The sequence below is a fragment of the Coregonus lavaretus genome (genome assembly GCF_964263955.1).
Source record: "Coregonus lavaretus genome assembly, contig: HAP1_SCAFFOLD_357, whole genome shotgun sequence".
NCBI classification, from domain to species: domain Eukaryota; kingdom Metazoa; phylum Chordata; class Actinopteri; order Salmoniformes; family Salmonidae; genus Coregonus; species Coregonus lavaretus.
Window position 1 is genome coordinate 242,676 of NW_028157485.1, and position 15,000 is coordinate 257,675.

The window sequence follows — 15,000 nt, forward strand, 5'->3', positions numbered from 1 at the left end:
AGCTAACGTTAGCTAGCTAGCTGGTACTGTATCTACACACACACATGCTAGCTTTAGCTAACGTTAGCTAGCTAGCTGGTACTGTATATACACACACACACACACACACGCTAGCTTTAGCTAACGTTAGCTAGCTAGCTGGTACTGTATATACACACACACACACTAGCTTTAGCTAACGTTAGCTAGCTAGCTGGTACTGTATCTACACACACACACACACACACGCTAGCTTTAGCTAACGTTAGCTAGCTAGCTGGTACTGTATATACACAAACACACGCTAGCTTTAGCTAACGTTAGCTAGCTAGCTGGTACTGTATCTACACACACACACACACGCTAGCTTTAGCTAACGTTAGCTAGCTAGCTGGTACTGTATCTACACACACACACACGCTAGCTTTAGCTAACGTTAGCTAGCTAGCTGGTACTGTATATACACAAACACACGCTAGCTTTAGCTAACGTTAGCTAGCTAGCTGGTACTGTATCTACACACACACACACACGCTAGCTTTAGCTAACGTTAGCTAGCTAGCTGGTACTGTATATACACACACACACACGCTAGCTTTAGCTAACGTTAGCTAGCTAGCTGGTACTGTATATACACACACACACACGCTAGCTTTAGCTAACGTTAGCTAGCTAGCTGGTACTGTATATACACACACACACACACGCTAGCTTTAGCTAACGTTAGCTAGCTAGCTGGTACTGTATATACACACACACACACACACACGCTAGCTTTAGCTAACGTTAGCTAGCTAGCTGGTACTGTATATACACACACACACACTAGCTTTAGCTAACGTTAGCTAGCTAGCTGGTACTGTATCTACACACACACACACACACACGCTAGCTTTAGCTAACGTTAGCTAGCTAGCTGGTACTGTATCTACACACACACATACTAGCTTTAGCTAACGTTAGCTAGCTAGCTGGTACTGTATATACACAAACACACGTTAGCTTTAGCTAACGTTAGCTAGCTAGTTGGTACTGTATATACACACACACACGCTAGCTTTAGCTAACGTTAGCTAGCTAGCTGGTACTGTATATACACACACACACGCTAGCTTTAGCTAACGTTAGCTAGCTAGCTGGTACTGTATATACACAAACACACGCTAGCTTTAGCCAACGTTAGCTAGCTAGCTGGTACTGTATCTACACACACACACACACGCTAGCTTTAGCTAACGTTAGCTAGCTAGCTGGTACTGTATCTACACACACACACACGCTAGCTTTAGCTAACGTTAGCTAGCTAGCTGGTACTGTATATACACACACACACACGCTAGCTTTAGCTAACGTTAGCTAGCTAGCTGGTACTGTATATACACACACACACGCACACGCTAGCTTTAGCTAACGTTAGCTAGCTAGCTGGTACTGTATATACACACACACACACACGCTAGCTTTAGCTAACGTTAGCTAGCTAGCTGGTACTGTATATACACACACACACACGCTAGCTTTAGCTAACGTTAGCTAGCTAGCTGGTACTGTATATACACACACACACACACGCTAGCTTTAGCTAACGTTAGCTAGCTAGCTGGTACTGTATATACACACACACACACTAGCTTTAGCTAACGTTAGCTAGCTAGCTGGTACTGTATCTACACACACACACACACACACGCTAGCTTTAGCTAACGTTAGCTAGCTAGCTGGTACTGTATCTACACACACACATGCTAGCTTTAGCTAACGTTAGCTAGCTAGCTGGTACTGTATATACACACACACACACTAGCTTTAGCTAACGTTAGCTAGCTAGCTGGTACTGTATATACACAAACACACGCTAGCTTTAGCTAACGTTAGCTAGCTAGCTGGTACTGTATCTACACACACACACACGCTAGCTTTAGCTAACGTTAGCTAGCTAGCTGGTACTGTATATACACACACACACACGCTAGCTTTAGCTAACGTTAGCTAGCTAGCTGGTACTGTATATACACACACACACACACACGCTAGCTTTAGCTAACGTTAGCTAGCTAGCTGGTACTGTATATACACACACACACACGCTAGCTTTAGCTAACGTTAGCTAGCTAGCTGGTACTGTATATACACACACACACACGCTAGCTTTAGCTAACGTTAGCTAGCTAGCTGGTACTGTATCTACACACACACACACACGCTAGCTTTAGCTAACGTTAGCTAGCTAGCTGGTACTGTATCTACACACACACACACACGCTAGCTTTAGCTAACGTTAGCTAGCTAGCTGGTACTGTATATACACACACACGCTAGCTTTAGCTAACGTTAGCTAGCTAGCTGGTACTGTATCTACACACACACACGCTAGCTTTAGCTAACGTTAGCTAGCTAGCTGGTACTGTATATACACACACACACACGCTAGCTTTAGCTAACGTTAGCTAGCTAGCTGGTTCTGTATATACACACACACACACTAGCTTTAGCTAACGTTAGCTAGCTAGCTGGTACTGTATATACACACACACACGCTAGCTTTAGCTAACGTTAGCTAGCTAGCTGGTACTGTATCTACACACACACACACGCTAGCTTTAGCTAACGTTAGCTAGCTAGCTGGTACTGTATATACACACACACACACTAGCTTTAGCTAACGTTAGCTAGCTAGCTGGTACGGTATATACACACACACACGCTAGCTTTAGCTAACGTTAGCTAGCTAGCTGGTACTGTATCTACACACACACACACCCTAGCTTTAGCTAACGTTAGCTAGCTAGCTGGTACTGTATATACACACACACACACGCTAGCTTTAGCTAACTTTAGCTAGCTAGTTAGCTAGCTCAACTTACACTTAGCTAGCTACTAGTTACAGGTAACTGGCTAAATAAAGGAATCACCAAGATAAAGTGTCTTAATATGGCGTTGGGCCACCAGCAGCCAGAACAGCTTCAGTGAGCCTTGACGTACATTCTACAAGTGTCTGGAACTCTACTGGAGGGATGCGACACCATTCTTCCACGAGAAATTCAAAAAAATGGTGTGTTTTGTTGATGATGTTGGAAAACACTGACTCAGGCGCCCTTCCAGAATCTCCCATAAGTGTTCAATTGGGTTGAGATCTGGTGACTGAGACGGCCATGGCACATGATTTACATCATTTTCATGCTCATCAAACCATTCAGCGACCACTCGTACCCTGTGGATGGGGGCGTTGTCATCCTATTGGGGCATAGCCACGGTAGCCAAACTAATGGCCTGCCCTGCATTCTTATATATGACCCTAAGCATGATGGGATGTTAATTGTTTAATTAACTCAGGAACCACACCTGTGTGGAAGCGCCTGCTTTCAATATACTTTGTATCCCTCATTTACTCAAGCGTTTCCTTTATTTGATCAGTTATCTGTAGTACAGAGAGGCTGGGATTTCTTATGCCACGCCTTGAAAGTTGAACTGCTGATGATTGATACAGCTGGGTAGGAATAGTTGACTTACAGAACTCTACGAAGACATTCTTGTTTTTGTCGAGAGTGACAGCCTCAAAGTTCTTCCCGACCAGAACTTTAACGGGTCCTTTATCCCAGTCCTCTGGTACCTCCTCACTCAGCAGGTGGGACTGGAACCACAACACACAGTTATACTCTGACCTCTAACCTTTAACCTCTGACCTCTAACCTTTAACCTCTGACCTCTAACCTTTAACCTCTGACCTCTAGCCTCTGACCTCTAACCTCTAGCCGCTGACTTTAAACCCTGTGTGGCTGTAAGGGTACGCTTGAACTGGTTGGCTGGCTGCAGTGGTGGGAGTCATGTGATTGGCTAGCTCGAGTAGTAGGAGTGATGTGATTGGCTAGCTCTAGTAGTAGGAGTGTTGTGATTGGCTAGCTCTAGTAGTAGGAGTGTTGTGATTGGCTAGCTCGAGTAGTGTGAGTGATGTGATTGGCTAGCTCTAGTAGTAGGAGTGATGTGATTGGCTAGCTCTAGTAGTGTGAGTGATGTGATTGGCCAGCTCTAGTAGTAGGAGTGTTGTGATTGGCTAGCTCGAGTAGTAGGCGTTATGTGATTAGCTAGCTGTAGGGGTAGGAGTGATGTGATTGGTCGGGTGGTTGTTTACCTTCACGGTTCCGTCCAGAACTCCCTGACAGAACGTTTGGAGCGTGGCAGCCGTTATCTGTCCAATTAGAGCGAACTTCTTGACGGTGTCGGTGTTGATGATGCGTACAGTGGGGGCGTCGCCCTCCGAAAGACCAAAGTACTTCAGGACATGACTGACTGGTCCCGTTACATCTATCATGATGAACAATAACTACATACACACACAACACACACAACACACACGCACAACACACACACCACACACACACACACACACATACACACACACACGCACAACACACACGCACATCACACACACCACACACACACACACACACACACACATACACACACACACACACACATACACACACACACACATACACACACACACGCACAACACACACACCACACACACAGACACACACACACACACACACACACACACACATACACAAACACACACACACACATACACACACACACACATACACACACACACGCACAACACACACACCACACACACACACACACACACACACACACATACACACACACACACACACATACACACACACACACACACACACATACACACACACACACACACACACACGCACAACACACACGCACAACACACACACACACACACACACTTGTCAATGCCCATACCAAGGAAAACCTTGGAAAACTGTGACAAATCTGCTGCTGAACAGTGTACTGTATATAGTAGTGTGTAGTAGTAGTAATATACTGTATATAGTAGTAGTAATATACTGTATACAGTAGTGTGTAGTAGTAGTATATAGTAGTAGTAATATAATAATAATAATAATAATAATATGCCATTTAGCAGACGCTTTTATCCAAAGCGACTTACAGTCATGTGTGCATACATTTTTATGTATGGGTGGTCCCGGGGATCGAACCCACTACCCTGGCGTTACAAGCGCCATGCTCTACCAATTGAGCTATAGAGGACCAGTGCTTTAGCCTCCTGGTGGAGAGAGATGTTCATTACACCAAGGCAAACACATTACAGTGATGAGTGAGTGATCTAGCATTGGTGATCAATCTTAAAGCACCATGATACTCTGTATCCAGAGTTGTTAAGATACTTGCTGAGGCCTGCATATAGAGAATATCACCATAATCCAGCACTAGATTTAAAAAAAGGTGCTTTGAACAACATCCTTTCTGACATTGAAAAACAAGATCAAAAAATATATAATAAAAAAAAACAAAAAAAAACGTATGTTTCTTGGTCAAGTTATCAATGTGCCCTTTAAAATTCAGCTTTTCATCTAACCAGAGCCCAAGACACGTATAGGAAGTGACCCTATCAACTTGCTGGCCTTTTACAGTTCAAATCTGCCAGTGACTTCATCTGTCTACTTTCAGAGAAGAGAAAACCATTCATTCAGTTTTCCTTGCATCAAAGCACAAGTTTCAATTCGAAAAGTTGCTTTTGAACAGCATCAAAAGCCAACTGTAAGTCCTGAAAAGCCTTCTCAATACCAGATGCGCTAGAATAAATAATTGTCATCAGCGTACAGATGGAGATTAGCAGATTCAACAGTCTCCCCTAGATCCCCTGTATAGTGTAAAAAGGCTTTACGTTGAGCCCTGGGGAACTCCTTTACTAAGCCCAAACTCAGACTTCATCCCCACTGTGTCCTGGGGAACTCCTTTACTAAGCCCAAACTCAGACTTCATCCCCACTGTGTCCTGGGGAACTCCTTTACTAAGCCCAAACTCAGACTTCATCCCCACTGTGTCCTGGGGAACTCCTTTACTAAGCCCAAACTCAGACTTCATCCCCACTGAGCCCTGGGGAACTCCTTTACTAAGCCCAAACTCAGACTTCATCCCCACTGTGTCCTGGGGAACTCCTTTACTAAGCCCAAACTCAGACTTCATCCCCACTGTGTCCTGGGGAACTCCTTTACTAAGCCCAAACTCAGACTTCATCCCCACTGTGGCCTGGGGAACTCCTTTACTAAGCCTTTGAAACTCAGACTTCATCCCCACTGTGGCCTGGGGAACTCCTTTACTAAGCCTTTGAAACTCAGACTTCATCCCCACTGTGTCCTGGGGAACTCCTTTACTAAGCCCAAACTCTGACTTCATTCCCACTGAGCCCTGGGGAACTCCTTTACTAAGCCCAAACTCAGACTTCATCCCCACTGTGTCCTGGGGAACTCCTTTACTAAGCCTTTGAAACTCAGACTTCATCCCCACTGAGCCCTGGGGAACTCCTTTACTAAGCCTTTGATACTCAGACTTCATCCCCACTGTGTCCTGGGGAACTCCTTTACTAAGCCCAAACTCAGACTTCATCCCCACTGTGTCCTGGGGAACTCCTTTACTAAGCCCAAACTCAGACTTCATCCCCACTGAGCCCTGGGGAACTCCTTTACTAAGCCCAAACTCAGACTTCATCCCCACTGAGCCCTGGGGAACTCCTTTACTAAGCCCAAACTCAGACTTCATCCCCACTGTGTCCTGGGGAACTCCTTTACTAAGCCCAAACTCAGACCTCATCTCCACTGAGCCCTGGGGAACTCCTTTACTAAGCCCAAACTCAGACTTCATCCCCACTGTGTTCTGGGGAACTCCTTTACTAAGCCCAAACTCAGACTTCATCCCCACTGTGTCCTGGGGAACTCCTTTACTAAGCCCAAACTCAGACTTCATCCCCACTGAGCCCTGGGGAACTCCTTTACTAAGCCCAAACTCAGACTTCATCCCCACTGTGTCCTGGGGAACTCCTTTACTAAGCCCAAACTCAGACTTCATCCCCACTGAGCCCTGGGGAACTCCTTTACTAAGCCCAAACTCAGACTTCATCCCCACTGAGCCCTGGGGAACTCCTTTACTAAGCCCAAACTCAGACTTCATCCCCACTGTGTCCTGGGGAACTCCTTTACTAAGCCTTTGAAACTCAGACTTCATCCCCACTGAGCCCTGGGGAACTCCTTTACTAAGCCCAAACTCAGACTTCATCCCCACTGAGCCCTGGGGAACTCCTTTACTAAGCCCAAACTCAGACTTCATCCCCACTGTGTCCTGGGGAACTCCTTTACTAAGCCTTTGAAACTCAGACTTCATCCCCACTGAGCCCTGGGGAACTCATTTACTAGCCCAAACTCAGACTTCATCCCCACTGATTCCTGGGGAACTCCTTTACTAAGCCCATACTCAGACTTCATCCCCACTGTGTCCTGGGGAACTCCTTTACTAAGCCCAAACTCAGACTTCATCCCCACTGTGTCCTGGGGAACTCCTTTACTAAGCCTTTGAAACTCAGACTTCATCCCCACTGAGCCCTGGGGAACTCCTTTACTAAGCCCAAACTCAGACTTCATCCCCACTGAGCCCTGGGGAACTCCTTTACTAAGCCCAAACTGAGACTTCATCCCCACTGAGCCCTGGGGAACTCCTTTACTAAGCCCAAACTCAGACTTCATCCCCACTGAGCCCTGGGGAACTCCTTTACTAAGCCCAAACTCAGACTTCATCCCCACTGAGCCCTGGGGAACTCCTTTACTAAGCCCAAACTCAGACTTCATCCCCACTGTGTCCTGGGGAACTCCTTTACTAAGCCCAAACTCAGACTTCATCCCCACTGAGCCCTGGGGAACTCCTTTACTAAGCCCAAACTCAGACTTCATCCCCACTGAGCCCTGGGGAACTCCTTTACTAAGCCCAAACTCAGACTTCATCCCCACTGAGCCCTGGGGAACTCCTTTACTAAGCCCAAACTCAGACTTCATCCCCACTGTGTCCTGGGGAACTCCTTTACTAAGCCCAAACTCAGACTTCATCCCCACTGAGCCCTGGGGAACTCCTTTACTAAGCCCAAACTCAGACTTCATCCCCACTGTGTCCTGGGGAACTCCTTTACTAAGCCCAAACTCAGACTTCATCCCCACTGTGTTCTGGGGAACTCCTTTACTAAGCCCAAACTCAGACATCATCCCCACTGTGTTCTGGGGAACTCCTTTACTAAGCCCAAACTCAGACTTCATCCCCACTGAGCCCTGGGGAACTCCTTTACTAAGCCCAAACTCAGACTTCATCCCCACTGTGTCCTGGGGAACTCCTTTACTAAGCCCAAACTCAGACTTCATCCCCACTGTGTCCTGGGGAACTCCTTTACTAAGCCCAAACTCAGACTTCATCCCCACTGAGCCCTGGGGAACTCCTTTACTAAACCCAAACTCAGACTTCATCCCCACTGAGCCCTGGGGAACTCCTTTACTAAGCCCAAACTCAGACTTCATCCCCACTGTGTCCTGGGGAACTCCTTTACTAAGCCCAAACTCAGACTTCATCCCCACTGTGTCCTGGGGAACTCCTTTACTAAGCCCAAACTCAGACTTCATCCCCACTGAGCCCTGGGGAACTCCTTTACTAAGCCCAAACTCAGACTTCATCCCCACTGAGCCCTGGGGAACTCCTTTACTAAGCCCAAACTCAGACTTCATCCCCACTGTGTCCTGGGGAACTCCTTTACTAAGCCCAAACTCAGACTTCATCCCCACTGAGCCCTGGGGAACTCCTTTACTAAGCCCAAACTCAGACTTCATCCCCACTGAGCCCTGGGGAACTCCTTTACTAAGCCCAAACTCAGACTTCATCCCCACTGTGTCCTGGGGAACTCCTTTACTAAGCCCAAACTCAGACTTCATCCCCACTGAGCCCTGGGGAACTCCTTTACTAAGCCCAAACTCAGACTTCATCCCCACTGAGCCCTGGGGAACTCCTTTACTAAGCCCAAACTCAGACTTCATCCCCACTGTGTCCTGGGGAACTCCTTTACTAAGCCCAAACTCAGACTTCATCTCCACTGTGTCCTGGGGAACTCCTTTACTAAGCCCAAACTCAGACTTCATCCCCACTGTGTCCTGGGGAACTCCTTTACTAAGCCCAAACTCAGACTTCATCCCCACTGAGCCCTGGGGAACTCCTTTACTAAGCCCAAACTCAGACTTCATCCCCACTGAGCCCTGGGGAACTCCTTTACTAAGCCCAAACTCAGACTTCATCCCCACTGTGTCTTGGGGAACTCCTTTACTAAGCCCAAACTCAGACTTCATCCCCACTGAGCCCTGGGGAACTCCTTTACTAAGCCCAAACTCAGACTTCATCCCCACTGAGCCCTGGGGAACTCCTTTACTAAGCCCAAACTCAGACTTCATCCCCACTGAGCCCTGGGGAACTCCTTTACTAAGCCCAAACTCAGACTTCATCCCCACTGTGTCCTGGGGAACTCCTTTACTAAGCCCAAACTCAGACTTCATCCCCACTGAGCCCTGGGGAACTCCTTTACTAAGCCCAAACTCAGACTTCATCCCCACTGTGTCCTGGGGAACTCCTTTACTAAGCCCAAACTCAGACTTCATCCCCACTGTGTTCTGGGGAACTCCTTTACTAAGCCCAAACTCAGATTTCATCCCCACTGTGTTCTGGGGAACTCCTTTACTAAGCCCAAACTCAGACTTCATCCCCACTGAGCCCTGGGGAACTCCTTTACTAAGCCCAAACTCAGACTTCATCCCCACTGTGTCCTGGGGAACTCCTTTACTAAGCCCAAACTCAGACTTCATCCCCACTGTGTCCTGGGGAACTCCTTTACTAAGCCCAAACTCAGACTTCATCCCCACTGAGCCCTGGGGAACTCCTTTACTAAACCCAAACTCAGACTTCATCCCCACTGAGCCCTGGGGAACTCCTTTACTAAGCCCAAACTCAGACTTCATCCCCACTGTGTCCTGGGGAACTCCTTTACTAAGCCCAAACTCAGACTTCATCCCCACTGTGTCCTGGGGAACTCCTTTACTAAGCCCAAACTCAGACTTCATCCCCACTGAGCCCTGGGGAACTCCTTTACTAAGCCCAAACTCAGACTTCATCCCCACTGAGCCCTGGGGAACTCCTTTACTAAGCCCAAACTCAGACTTCATCCCCACTGTGTCCTGGGGAACTCCTTTACTAAGCCCAAACTCAGACTTCATCCCCACTGAGCCCTGGGGAACTCCTTTACTAAGTCCAAACTCAGACTTCATCCCCACTGAGCCCTGGGGAACTCCTTTACTAAGCCCAAACTCAGACTTCATCCCCACTGTGTCCTGGGGAACTCCTTTACTAAGCCCAAACTCAGACTTCATCCCCACTGAGCCCTGGGGAACTCCTTTACTAAGCCCAAACTCAGACTTCATCCCCACTGAGCCCTGGGGAACTCCTTTACTAAGCCCAAACTCAGACTTCATCCCCACTGTGTCCTGGGGAACTCCTTTACTAAGCCCAAACTCAGACTTCATCTCCACTGTGTCCTGGGGAACTCCTTTACTAAGCCCAAACTCAGACTTCATCCCCACTGTGTCCTGGGGAACTCCTTTACTAAGCCCAAACTCAGACTTCATCCCCACTGAGCCCTGGGGAACTCCTTTACTAAGCCCAAACTCAGACTTCATCCCCACTGAGCCCTGGGGATCTCCTTTACTAAGCCCAAACTCAGACTTCATCCCCACTGAGCCCTGGGGAACTCCTTTACTAAGCCCAAACTCAGACTTCATCCCCACTGAGCCCTGGGGAACTCCTTTACTAAGCCCAAACTCAGACTTCATCCCCACTGTGTTCTGGGGAACTCCTTTACTAAGCCCAAACTCAGACTTCATCCCCACTGTGTTCTGGGGAACTCCTTTACTAAGCCCAAACTCAGACTTCATCCCCACTGAGCCCTGGGGAACTCCTTTACTAAGCCCAAACTCAGACTTCATCCCCACTGTGTTCTTGGGAACTCCTTTACTAAGCCCAAACTCAGACTTCATCCCCACTGTGTCCTGGGGAACTCCTTTACTAAGACCAAACTCAGACTTCATCCCCACTGTGTCCTGGGGAACTCCTTTACTAAGCCCAAACTCAGACTTCATCCCCACTGTGTCCTGGGGAACTCCTTTACTAAGCCCAAACTCAGACTTCATCCCCACTGAGCCCTGGGGAACTCCTTTACTAAGCCCAAACTCAGACTTCATCCCCACTGTGTCCTGGGGAACTCCTTTACTAAGCCCAAACTCAGACTTCATCCCCACTGTGTCCTGGGGAACTCCTTTACTAAGCCCAAACTCAGACTTCATCCCCACTCTGTCCTGGGGAACCCCTTTACTAAGCCCAAACTCAGACTTCATCTCCACTGTGTCCTGGGGAACTCCTTTACTAAGCCCAAACTCAGACTTCATCCCCACTGTGTCCTGGGGAACTCCTTTACTAAGCCCAAACTCAGACTTCATCCCCACTGTGTCCTGGGGAACCCCTTTACTAAGCCCAAACTCAGACTTCATCCCCACTGTGTCCTGGGGAACTCCTTTACTAAGCCCAAACTCAGACTTCATCCCCACTGTGTCCTGGGGAACTCCTTTACTAAGCCCAAACTCAGACTTCATCCCCACTGTGTCCTGGGGAACTCCTTTACTAAGCCCAAACTCAGACTTCATCCCCACTGTGTCCTGGGGAACTCCTTTACTAAGCCCAAACTCAGACTTCATCCCCACTGAGCCCTGGGGAACTCCTTTACTAAGCCCAAACTCAGACTTCATCCCCACTGAGCCCTGGGGAACTCCTTTACTAAGCCCAAACTCAGACTTCATCCCCACTGAGCCCTGGGGAACTCCTTTACTAAGCCCAAACTCAGACTTCATCCCCACTGAGCCCTGGGGAACTCCTTTACTAAGCCCAAACTCAGACTTCATCCCCACTGAGCCCTGGGGAACTCCTTTACTAAGCCCAAACTCAGACTTCATCCCCACTGAGCCCTGGGGAACTCCTTTACTAAGCCCAAACTCAGACTTCATCCCCACTGAGCCCTGGGGAACTCCTTTACTAAGCCCAAACTCAGACTTCATCCCCACTGTGTCCTGGGGAACTCCTTTACTAAGCCCAAACTCAGACTTCATCCCCACTGAGTTCTGTCAGAAAGGTAGTTTCGGAACCAGTCCAAATGCTTCAACACTTAAACCAACCTGTTTTAGTCCACACAACAGCAGGGCATGGTCAACAGTGTCGAAGGCCTTCGATAAGTCCATAAACAAGTGAAACCCAGTGATTTGTCTTGTCCTGAGCATCTAGAATGTCCCCTCCAACCTTACTGCAGTAGAGGTACTACGCTTGGCTCTAAAACCCCACTGGAACTGAGATTAAACTGAGTTGATATAAAGATGGTCTTTCAGCTGTGAGTTCAACAGGTTTTTCCAAAACGTTTGCCAGCGCAGACAGTTTAGATATGGGACGATAGTTCTCCAGCTGGGACGGCTCTCCACCTTATGGCGTAGGCTGCTTTCCCAATATATATACAGTGGGGAAAAAAAGTATTTAGTCAGCCACCAATTGTGCAAGTTCTCCCACTTAAAAAGATGAGAGAGGCCTGTAATTTTCATCATAGGTACACGTCAACTATGACAGACAAATTCAGAAAAGAAAATCCAGAAAATCACATTGTAGGATTTTTTATGAATTTATTTGCAAATTATGGTGGAAAATAAGTATTTGGTCACCTACAAACAAGCAAGATTTCTGGCTCTCACAGACCTGTAACTTCTTCTTTAAGAGGCTCCTCTGTCCTCCACTCGTTACCTGTATTAATGGCACCTGTTTGAACTTGTTATCAGTATAAAAGACACCTGTCCACAACCTCAAACAGTCACACTCCAAACTCCACTATGGCCAAGACCAAAGAGCTGTCAAAGGACACCAGAAACAAAATTGTAGACCTGCACCAGGCTGGGAAGACTGAATCTGCAATAGGTAAGCAGCTTGGTTTGAAGAAATCAACTGTGGGAGCAATTATTAGGAAATGGAAGACATACAAGACCACTGATAATCTCCCTCGATCTGGGGCTCCACGCAAGATCTCACCCTGTGGGGTCAAAATGATCACAAGAACGGTGAGCAAAAATCCCAGAACCACACGGGGGGACCTAGTGAATGACCTGCAGAGAGCTGGGACCAAAGTAACAAAGCCTACCATCAGTAACACACTACGCCGCCAGGGACTCAAATCCTGCAGTGCAAGACGTGTCCCCCTGCTTAAGCCAGTACATGTCCAGGCCTGTCTGAAGTTTGCTAGAGTGCATTTGGATGATCCAGAAGAGGATTGGGAGAATGTCATATGGTCAGATGAAACCAAAATAGAACTTTTTGGTAAAAACTCAACTCGTCGTGTTTGGAGGACAAAGAATGCCTAGTTGCATCCAACGAACACCATACCTACTGTGAAGCATGGGGGTGGAAACATCATGCTTTGGGGCTGTTTTTCTGCAAAGGGACCAGGACGACTGATCCGTGTAAAGGAAAGAATGAATGGGGCCATGTATCGTGAGATTTTGAGTGAAAACCTCCTTCCATCAGCAAGGGCATTGAAGATGAAACGTGGCTGGGTCTTTCAGCATGACAATGATCCCAAACACACCGCCCGGGCAACGAAGGAGTGGCTTCGTAAGAAGCATTTCAAGGTCCTGGAGTGGCCTAGCCAGTCTCCAGATCTCAACCCCATAGAAAATCTTTGGAGGGAGTTTAAAGTCTGTGTTGCCCAGCGACAGCCCCAAAACATCACTGCTCTAGAGGAGATCTGCATGGAGGAATGGGCCAAAATACCAGCAACAGTGTGTGAAAACCTTTTGAAGACTTACAGAAAACGTTTGACCTGTGTCATTGCCAACAAAGAGTATATAACAAAGTATTGAGAAACTTTTGTTATTGACCAAATACTTATTTTCCACCATAATTTGCAAATAAATTCATTACAAATCCTACAATGTGATTTTCTGGATTTTTTTTTCTCATTTTGTCTGTAATAGTTGACGTGTACCTATGATGGAAATTACAGGCCTCTCTCATCTTTTTAAGTGGGAGAACTTGAACAATTGGTGGTTGACTAAATACTTTTTTTCCCCACTGTATATATATATAGTGCTGAATAGTATAGCATAGTATGGTATAGTAAGAGTAGGCCTGATTCACACAGTCTCCTCTGAACAGTTGATGTTGAGATGTGTCTGTTACTTGAACTCTGTGAAGCATTTATTTGGGCTGCAATTTCTGAGGTTGGTAACTCTAATGAACATATCCTCTGCAGCAGAGGTAACTCTGGGTCTTCCATTCCTGTGGCGGTCCTCATGAGAGACAGTTTCATCATAGCGCTTGATGGTTTTTGCAACTGCACTTGAAGAAACTTTCAAAGATCTTGACATGTTCCGTATTGACTGACCTTCATGTCTTAAAGTAATGATGGGACTGTTGTTTCTCTTTTCGAACCCACAACCCTGGCATTGCAAGAGCCATGCGCTAGCAACTGAGCTACACTGGGGAAATATTTAAGTGATTATGCCCTCGAAGCCAGTGTTTGAAGGATATATTTAAGTGATAATGCCCTTGAAGCCGGTGTTTGGAGGATATATTAAAGTTATAATGGCCGAGATGCCGGTGTTTGGAGGATATATTTAAGTGATAATGCCCTCGAAGCCGGTGTTTGGAGGATATATTTAAGTGATAATGGCCGAGATGCCGAGTTTGGAGGATATATTTAAGTGATAATGCCCTTGATGCCGGTGTTTGGAGGATATATTTAAGAGATAATGCCCTTGAAGCCGGTGATTGGAGGATATATTTAAGTGATAATGCCCTTGATGCCGGTGTTTGGAGGATATATTTAAGTGATAATGGCCGAGATGCCGGTATTTGGAGGATATATTTAAGTGATAATGCCCTTGAAGCCGGTGTTTGGAGGATATATTTAAGTGATAATGCCCTTGAAGCCGGTGTTTGGAGGATATATTTAAGTGATAATGCCCTTGAAGCCGGTGATTGGAGGATATATTTAAGAGATAATGCCCTTGATGCCGGTGTTTGGAG

The 15,000-nt window shown here is 46.9% G+C and overlaps 1 protein-coding gene across 1 annotated transcript in view; it reads right to left on the reverse strand.

The window, feature by feature from the left end:
- The window catches only part of LOC311125386 (protein disulfide-isomerase A2-like), a 28,546-nt gene that overhangs the window by 2,166 nt on the left and 11,380 nt on the right, over positions 1-15,000 (reverse strand). Inside the window, exons 7-8 of the mRNA XM_084199433.1 lie at positions 4,109-4,300; positions 3,490-3,610 (exon numbers count right to left, since the gene is read on the reverse strand). Coding sequence (XP_084055559.1) covers positions 3,490-3,610; positions 4,109-4,300 — 313 coding nt within the window. The remainder of the gene's footprint in view (positions 1-3,489; positions 3,611-4,108; positions 4,301-15,000) is intronic.